This window comes from Pinus tabuliformis, chromosome J (assembly GCF_031772625.1).
Source record: "Pinus tabuliformis cultivar Carrire ecotype Pingquan chromosome J, CPIR1, whole genome shotgun sequence".
Lineage (NCBI taxonomy): Eukaryota > Viridiplantae > Streptophyta > Pinopsida > Pinales > Pinaceae > Pinus > Pinus tabuliformis.
The window spans coordinates 1,441,975,036-1,441,984,872 of NC_142295.1; the positions used below are offsets into that span (position 1 = coordinate 1,441,975,036).

Sequence of the window (9,837 nt, forward strand, 5' to 3'; positions counted from 1 at the left end):
ATCTAGTTAGACTTACAAAATTACGGTTGTAAGGAAAAAAAATCAGGACGACTCATATTTCCACCTAGGTTACTTGTGGGCGTAGTCAAACGCACTCCAGTCCTTTCGTTATTTATGATGTTTAAAGATCATAAATTCAACATCTCGTGTTCCGGAAATATTCCGATTGCCATTCGCTTATTTATTATTTACTAAATTCAACATCTCGTGTTTCGGCCAGATCACTGACTTTGGCCCTTGTTTGGAGTTATAAGTGCGACAGATTTCTGCACAATATCAACATAGAGTCCAACTGTTTCGATCCTTCGAACAGCATTTGCCGGCCTAATTGAGCAGCCAGAGCCCTGTTAAGTACTAATGTTACAAGTTTTTCATAATTCGCGTTAAAACTCATCGAATGCTTAGATTGTGATTGAAAAAATTGCAGTTACAGATCTGAGCGTTGGAGGGTTTAAGGTCGAGGAGAATGGAGATGGAGAAAATGTTTCATATGAACGCTGGCCTTGGAGACTCCAGCTATGCTCAGAATTCCACTATGTTACAGGTTTTGCATCTTAATTTAATAAACTTTGCATCTTACTTCAATAATTTCTTGATGCAATTTGAAATATTTTCATGTTATCTTCCATTTGATCGTAATTCATTGACACAATATTGCAGAAAAGGGCATTAAATTTGGGAGAGCCTTTGTTGGAGGAAAGCATTTTATCAATGAAAATGGCGAAATGCGAAAGATTTTGCATTGCAGAGCTGGGTTGTTCTTCTGGACCCAATGCTCTCTTGGGTACTGAGAATATTATAAAGGTTCTTCGAGCCAAATATTTGTCTGCAGGCATTCCTGTTCCCCAGTTCCAAGTATTCTTCAATGATCTGCCTGCCACTGATTTCAATTCGCTCTTTAAGACCCTGCCTCCCTCTGTAACGACCGATGGGAATTACTCAGCGACATCATATTTCGCAGCAGGAGTACCAGGGTCGTTCTATGGAAGGCTATTTCCAGACCAGAGTATTCAATTTTTTCATTCTTCCTATAGTCTTCACTGGCTTTCTCAGGTATGTTTTCGCAGCATACATTACTGAGACACACCCATTTAAACCTGATATGATATGGTGTTTATATGGGATTGTCTATGCTTTATAAAAATAATAATTTATTTCTAAGATTATTGTTTAAGTTAGAGACTAAAGTAGTAGTGGTGTTGTACTGTAATTTTTTATTTATGTTGTAAATGATCATCTTCAGTGGTGTTGTACTGTAATTTTTTATTTATGTTATAAATGATTATCTTTAAGATTGATGGCAGATTTTGGAAATAGTAAATAGTGCTGTTGTACTGTAATTTTTTATTTATATTATAAATGATCATTTTTAAGATTATAGTAGATTTTGAGAATATTTTAGAATTTGTTGGTTACTAAAGAGATCTACTGTTTTATTTATGGTATAAATGATCATCTTTAAGTTTAATTGTAGATTTTGGGAATATTTTGGAATTTGACAATTGTTTAACTTCCTTTGTGATTTCAGAATCTGATAAAATAAAGTCAATTATTTAACCTCCTTAGTGACCCATTCCCAAAAAAATTATATAAAAATGCTCTCTTTGTACAATTATTTTGATTAAATAAACATAAGAATGCTCTCTTTGTCTAGTTTTTTTTGGTTACTAAATTTACTAGAGTGTATACTCTACTTTTGTAAATTTAAACCTATGAACTATAAAACTAATTGTAATTACTTTTCTAAATTTAAACCTATGAACCATAAAACTAACTGTAATAAGTTTACTGCCTTATGATTAGATTCCGCCTGAAATTCTTAAAAAGAATTCAGTGACATGGAACAAGGGTAAGATCTGGGCAGGAGGATCTCCTGCAGTTGGAGAAGCTTATTTTCGTCAATATCAGAAGGATTTCAACTCCTTTCTGAAAGCCCGGGCAGCGGAGATGGTTGAGGGAGGCCGCATGTTTTTGCTCTTAACAGGACGAACATCTCGTGATCCAAGTGATCAGGGTTTCATTGCCTTCGGCTGGGAAACGTTAGAGAGCAGTTTGAAGGATTTGGTATCTCAGGTATTAATATTATTTTTGGTGGATTATTTTTAATTATGGAATTTAGGTTTTTGTGATTTATATTAATATTTTTAAGAAGAGTTTTTAGCCGAAATCATATTATAATTCATTCGTCTACTCGTTGAAGAACTAGATTTTGGCTGCATATCAAATAGCAGATCATCCAACAGCTATATTTGACTAGGAAACAACTATAATAGAGTAGGAAATGGCCACCACACTTGTTGGTTCGAAACGGGTTGATGTGATTTCCGCGGTTTCCTAGTCTATTATAGCAGTTTCCTAGTCAAATGTAGCCGTTGGATGATCTGCTCTCTCTATTTAACATGCAGCTATGATCTAGTTCTTCAACTTGTCCTGACCATGAACCACACTGAATTATAGTGTGATTTAGGTGAAAACTATTCTCAAAAATATTTTTAATTAGTTTGAATTATTTTTATTTTTATTTATTAGTTCGAATTATTTTTGTTTAGATTGTTTTGATTTAATTAGTAGAGTTTTTGGAGGGTTTTCTACCAGCCTTTGTATTTAAAATTACCCGGAATCTGGCAGTTATTTACTGAAATAACAAGTTTGATTTGAGAACTCTCCACACTCCAAGTACTTTCATGTTTAAGTTGGGAACTCTCCACACTCCAAGTGCTCCAAGGGTTTTTGAACCTGCCAAATTCATATATACAATCAAAAACCAATTTTAAATAACAAAAAATGAAGATTTCACCAAATTATTTTTGGAGTTGTCTATGGAGGCAGAGGAATTGAATGCATTTGAATCATGTTTTTGATGGTGTAAGTGGATTCAACACCATCAAAAACCTCCAAGGCACCCAAAATATTAAATATTGACAGCGATAATTAAGATTTAGAAAATTTCTGGCAGGATTTTATCAAAATATAACTGGAATTTCCATGATTTTCGAGGCAAAAAAACAATATTTTTTAACTCATTATTATTTCTAAAATTTCGATTTCAAAATATTCTTAGAATGTGCAATCAAGTTAACTCACCTATTTATTTAAACCTAAATTAATTCTAAATTAAATCAGTATTACGGTTGCAGGGGTTGATCGAAGAGGAAACTCTGGACTCTTTCAACATGCCCATGTTTTGTCCATGTCCGGAGGAAGTGAGCAGTGAAGTAGCCAGAGAAGGTTCATTCGAAATACGACGACTGGAGATCCTGAGAAGATCGGACACATTTACTGAAGAGGAGATGGATGCCATGACGGGCTCGGCTTCTGCAAAGGAAGCATTTGGGAAAAAACTTGCCAAGCAGCTACGAGCAGCGATGGAAAGTCTGCTGAAATACCATTTCGGAGAAGAAGTAATGGATGCTTTGTTCCAGAGATGTGGAGAAACAATGGGGAAGAGATTGAGTGAACGCATCGAGTATGGAACGAAGGGAGGACTTCTGGTTACAGTGCTGGAGCGTAAATGAAAAATATGGTAGAAATAAAAGCCATGCCATGACCCAATATGGTAGAAATTAAGGCATGGCACGAACTGTACACGGAAGCGGAGTTCGCTTTCAATTTGTCCTTTTTCAAAAATGTCTGGTTTTCTTTTAAGAATTTCAACATTGTTAGGTCTGAGAAGACCTTCAGCTTTAAATAAATTGTTCTTTGAAATTATGTTTTTATATTGTTCTTTATTTAAGCGTTTGTCATGGTCTGTCTTTTTATCTGGTCCTTATGATGACGAACCACACTTGTTCCTTCCAAACGTGTTCGCCAAAAAAAAAAATCTCTTATGTGATTTCTACATAAAGACTTTGCTTAATAATTTGTTATAATCTTTTTATATTTTGTTTGTTCCTTTCTCCTTTCTTTTGTCTTTTTCTTCTTCTTCCAATTTTAATCCATTTTAAAGTAATTTATTTTTCCTTTTATTTTTAATATATTAAATTTAGAATATTTTACTTAAATTAATTAGAATTATAATATCATATATCCAAAAAACCATATTTATTTCAAAGTCAAAAGAAATTATATATGTGTATTTAATTTGATAACTATTTTTTTAATTAAATTAAAAAGCAAAAAAAACATAATTACATTTGAGATAAATCTCAATTCTCTATTTTGACTTTTACTAATAATATTCAATGAATATTCCATAGATGTTAAATCTCTACCATCTATTTATAATTAAATTAAAATTATAAAAACCTTATGTCAAAATAAAGACATCTATTATAATAATTAAATCTTCCAATTTTTTTTTTAAAAACATTATATCCATATATTTTTGAAAACTCATTTTAAAAATATGAAAAATTTATTGTTGATTTCCTTAAAAAATCAAAACATTAGCCATGCCTTCATGGTAATGTGACTTTTTTTTACATGTAAAGAAATTCGTAAAGGATGTTAATGTGACCTTTTTTTACATGTAAAGGAATTGATAATTGGTCACGATTATTTGAACTGGGTTTAAAGTCAAAGTTTAAGGGTTGTTGATGATGATGATGATCGTTAACGTCCGCTGAGATGATCTATCGGACCTAAAAAGACAAATTATTTATTTTGATTTAAGATTTTATTCCTATGCTCAAAAAGCTTGGAGAGAAGCCTGCCGAGCTCACTATAATTTTGGCATTGTAAAAGGCTAGGAAGGTCAGTATTGTAACAAAGGTTGTGAAATTGAGATCTAATGTGGTTGTATGCAGGGCACTCTAAGAGGAAGTGGTTTCCTATTCTCACAAATATGGCAGATCCTTTCCATCCATGGCGTTTTAGGAACTACCCAGCGGCCAGTTTCACTATGGAGCTCATGAGAATTCGTTCTAATCTTTGCTATATACACTAATAAATAAGCTAATTAGAAAACTTTTAATTTAAAAAATGCCATTTTCTAAAAACACAAGAAAGATCTCACTCTTATACTTCTTTTATATATATATATATATAATACACTGTTATCTAACTTGTACAAGTTTTCACACATTTGACATTTTCTTCTTGGTCAATTTTGCTTAAAATTTCCACCTTATTTTTTAAAGCATATAGAGTAAGGATTTTTTTTAAGGGTATTATATCGATTAAAAAAAAAATCACCACAGTCTAATTTAAAATTGTAAAAACATTTTGTTATTAAATTACTCCTCATATCCTGAGACAATTTTGTCAATGTTTTTGGTCTCTACTGCATTAATGTTGTAGATAAATAGATATATTGTTTAGGTTATTATGATTGTTATAGTAATTTTATGTCAGAGTTATTATAATATAAAGATATTGTTATTTTTTAAGTCTAAAATATAATATATTTTAAATGACCAATAAATAAATAAATAAAGTTAGAGTTAGTATAATAATATCTAATAAAGTTAGAGTTAGTATAATATAAAGATATTGTTATTTTTTAGTCTAAAATAATCTAATTTTTTAAGTGACATCTATAAATGTAACTATCAATACATTTTAAATTATCAATCAATAAATAAATAAAGTCAAAGTTAATATAATACAAAGATATTGTTATTTTTTAGTCTAAAATATTTTTTGGTCCCCAAAAGCCTCCACAATTCGTCAATTTACATAGCGCTAATGGAATCTATTACGCCTATATACCTACCAACCAACCAAACTCGATGGGAAGGACAATCTAATGACGACAATGGTATCTTATAAGTTTTTAAAGATTATGTGAAGTTATCCAAAACGTTGATTTATTACGTTTAAATTACTAAAAATGAAATGAAAACTTAATAAAAGAAATTAAAATAATAAAAATATTATATAAAATTATATAAATGACTATAATGTGTATTTTAAATTTTTTAATAAAGATAAATTTGGTGAGATGTATTAATAAATTAAATTTATTATTGAGGTGTATATATTTTATTTTTTTTAGATTTGAATTTGCAATTGATAAGAGAGGAGAGAAATACATACTTCTAACTATTATGTCAACTCAAGTTATATGTCTTTTTAAATATAAAATAGAAATCCAAAGAAATACTTATTATGGAATTATAATAAACAATGTGATTTGAATGGTTATGGGTCTTGTACTTCTTCTATTTTAGTAACAATATCTTATTCTCCTTCACTCAACTATGGAATAACAAATCAATATAATAGGAATGGAATCCCCTATTTTCCTAGTGGTTTGATATTTAACATGTTAAGATTTCTCTCGCACACCTCAACTATTGATTAGGGCTAGGTTTTTGAACTCTCTAGATTTGTCTTAAAAGACATATGACGAACTCCATATATGTGAATAATGGTAGATGACATGGCATCCACTCAATATATGGTGGTCAAGGCATAGGTTAACTTGTGGGAGGCTTAACTTCCTCATATAGAATCTCAATGAGATGATGGAAATATTTATATTCATATAGCAATGTTGGAGTCAACTATGGAATAACAAATATATATAATAGGAATGGAATCCCCTATTTTCCTCGTGGTTTGATATTTAACATGTTAAGGTTTCTCTTGCACACCTCAACTCTTGATTAGGGTTAGGGTTTTTTGTTTTTTTTTGTTTTGTTTTTTGTTTTTTTGTTTTATTTTGTTTTTTGTTTTGTTTTGTTTTGTTTTGTTTTTGTTTTTGTTTTTGTTTTGTTTTGTTTTGTTTTTGTTTTTGTTTTTTTGTTTTTGTTTTTGTTTTGTTTTTTTCTTTTCCTCCACCGGAAAAATCGTAATCTTTCATTTATGTTGAAAAATTACATATAGTATGCAGTATTGGCTTTGTTTCCATGTCTGTGTGATAAATACCTACTTTTGTCACCATGACTATACAAAAATAGTGCTGAAAACTAGTCTCATACCACGCAGGGCATGTATCATAATATAGTCTGTAATAAACATACCTGAAATAATTACAATGTCGTTCACCACGCAGGGTGAGAGCAAAAAAATAAAAGTTTGAAGATGGTAGCTGCAGTGATATTTACAATGTAAATAAAAAACTGGATAATCAAAAAAACCAAAGACTAGGGCCTGATTGCCCTGTGATATTCCTGGTCTATGTACGATCGGTGATAATACTGGTACTGTTCAACTCCCTTCTGCTGCTGTATCATCCACTGTCCTCTAGGTAATAGTAAGGCCTCCTTGGAAATCCTATCAACGCTTTGGTTATATTCCCTGTAGATGTGTTGACATGAGATTCTGTTAAATTGAGATTTGAACAAAAATACTTCATCCAGTATATGTCTAAGAGTATGTGCATGGCAGGCAGAGACATTATTGAACCAGTTTATAATGATTTTCGAGTCGCCAAATATCTGCAGGTTAATGCAATCATGACCTAGAGTGAAATGTAGTAGATGACAGAGGGTAATAAGTTCTGCAAAGTTGTTTGTTCCTCCTCCAAGTCCCAACTTTACATTGAATTTGTGATGTTCATTTAGATGCAGAATGAAACCCCCCCCACAGCCTTGTTCCTGTGCAGCCCCATCAAAATAGGCCCATGGGATGGATTTATCAATGGGAGCGGGGGCGATAGGTCGGCAAGGAGCGGGCGGTTTGATATCAGGCAATTCATGATATGCTGATAATATTTTAGCAGCCATGACAGGCCCATTTGCAATCCCTTCGCTAAAGATGATTTTGTTTCTACACAGCCAGATGGACCAGCAAAAGAGCAAGGGGAGGTTGATCAGTTTGGAACCATGATTTGCAGTGTACCAATTTTGCCAAGGAATTATTAACATTATCTGCTTCCCATCTACCAGATTGTAGAGAATTTGAGATGGATTCCCATAGATTTTTCGAGAAATCACAATTTAAAAACAGATGATCCGTGGATTCAGTGGACTGTTTGCAAAGGATGCACCAGCTCGGGCCGCAGAAGGCACGATGAGATAATTGGTCATCAGTTGGAACTTTGTGACTGAGCACGCACCAGAAAAAAAGTTTGGTCCTCGGGGGGCTTGTAATTTCCATATTATTCGCCACCAAGCATGTGAAATTTCTGGCTGCCTATGATTGCTGATGGTGAGGTAACCGATTTTGGGCATATAAATACCATTGTCAGCAATGCTCCAGATCAGTTCATCAGGACCCTCCATGATTCTGATATGGGATTCGGTCAGAGCATCTATATATTCTTGCCAAGTATGGTGCCATTGAGGGGGAATGTCAAGGGATTCTGCTGTCTTCCATCCCTGTGAGAGGATGGTTGTGTTAGCTCGATCAGCAATGTGTGCAATGACCGATATGTCCCTCTGATTTAAATGATGTATTAGATCTCCTGGTAGATTATATCGGGCTCCTCCTCCTGACCAGGGATCCATTCCAATGTGAGCTTTTGTTCCGTTGTTAATCCTCCATGCCAGATGATTTCGAATGATAGGCATGAAATGTAGTAAGGCTTTCCATACAGAGGAAATACCGAGATTGTTCCATTAATGAAGTCACACCCAATCCATGATCTTCATGGGCCAGATGTATTTGTGGTAAGAGATAGTGGTCCAAAGGTTCTATCCTGTGAGGAGAGTCCACCCCATTTTGGCGGCCAAAGCCTGAGCGAAATAGCTAAGGTCTTTTAAGCCCCAGCCACCCCAAAGTTTTGGCAGAGCAATCTTTTTCCAGCTTATCCATGCAAATATCTTCTTTTCTTGATCCCCATTCCAGAGGTATCTGCTGCAAATTTGCTGGAGGTGGGCAAGAATGTTTCTGGGGATCCAAGCCAGGGACATCCAGAATACTGGTGTTGCTTCCAGCATATTTTTGATGAGGATCAGTCTACCTACTCGAGATAATAAATGATGGCTCCAATGCGACAACCTTTTCTCCAATTTGATGACCAACCAAATCCAATCAGCTATTTTTTGACTCAGTGGTTTGATCCAGAATCCCAAATATTTGAAGCCCTGGTCGAGTGGAAGGATGTTATAAGGAAAGTGGTGTTGGGCAAACCGAGACTCTTGGATGGTTGTAAAGGCTAGGGTGATAGTGGATTTCCCTGATTTGCCAGCATACCTGTAGCCTTAGAGAAAAGTGAGAGAGCATTTGCAAAAGATGTTGAGTCTCAGATACTACCATCAAGGAAGATGAGGACATCATCCACAAATAGAAGATGAGTGAGGAAGCAGTGATCGCTTACCTTTAGCTCGAAAAGTCTTCCATTTCTTTTCTCCTGGTTAAGAAGTCTACTGAGACCTTCCATGACAATAAGGAAGAGGAGAGGTGAAAGAGGGCACCCTTGTCTAAGGCCCCTCTCTGCATGGAAGAAATGTGATGCAGATCCATTTATAAGAACACTAAATGTAGCAGATGTGATGCAGGACATGATCCAGGTGATAAAACCATGAGGGAAGCCCAGATGTATAAGCAGCATTTTGATGTATAGCCAGCTGACATGATCAAATGTTTTTGCCAAATCAATCTTTAATATGATGCCTTTTAGCTTCCTTGACCGAATTGTGTGAATGGCTTCCTGGGTAGTACCAATGGCTTCATGGATTTGACGATTTTCTAGGAAAGAAAATTTCTCGGGGGAGATATGGTGAAAGAGGATGGGACAGATTCTGTTTACGATAATTTTAGTGATGATTTTGTATAAACAGTTGCACAGAGAGATGGGCCTGAAATCATTGAAAGATGAGGGAGAATCTGATTTTGGGATAAGGGCAATGAATGTGGAGTTTATGGCATCATATAATTTGTCGGTTGTTCTACATTCCTCAATCACATTGAGCAAGTCATGTCCCAATAGTTCATAAAAGGCCAAATAAAACTCGATCGTCCATCCATCCGGCCCTGGACTTTTGTCTTTCTTGAACCACTTCAAGGTCC

The 9,837-nt window shown here is 34.1% G+C and overlaps 1 protein-coding gene across 1 annotated transcript; it reads left to right on the forward strand.

The window, feature by feature from the left end:
• The first annotated feature begins 261 nt into the window (after nucleotides 1-261).
• On the forward strand, nucleotides 262-3,701 carry LOC149232784 (putative methyltransferase TCM_000336). The gene is made up of 4 exons (XM_089376567.1): nucleotides 262-544; nucleotides 661-1,053; nucleotides 1,804-2,073; nucleotides 3,138-3,701. The coding sequence occupies exons 1-4, from the start codon at nucleotides 467-469 to the stop codon at nucleotides 3,513-3,515; spliced, it is 1,119 nt and encodes a 372-aa protein (XP_089232693.1). The 5' UTR covers nucleotides 262-466; the 3' UTR covers nucleotides 3,516-3,701.
• Nucleotides 3,702-9,837: the final 6,136 nt, after the last annotated feature.

What these genes read in the sequence shown, in the direction of transcription:
- LOC149232784 (XM_089376567.1), top strand. Translation starts at nt 467, where the DNA reads ATGGAGATGGAGAAAATGTTTCATATGAACGCTGGCCTTGGAGACTCC. An exon ending in AGAATTCCACTATGTTACAG is followed by an intron (nt 545 to 660) that starts GTTTTGCATCTT and finishes ACAATATTGCAG; the next exon opens with AAAAGGGCATTAAATTTGGG. An exon ending in GTCTTCACTGGCTTTCTCAG is followed by an intron (nt 1,054 to 1,803) that starts GTATGTTTTCGC and finishes CCTTATGATTAG; the next exon opens with ATTCCGCCTGAAATTCTTAA.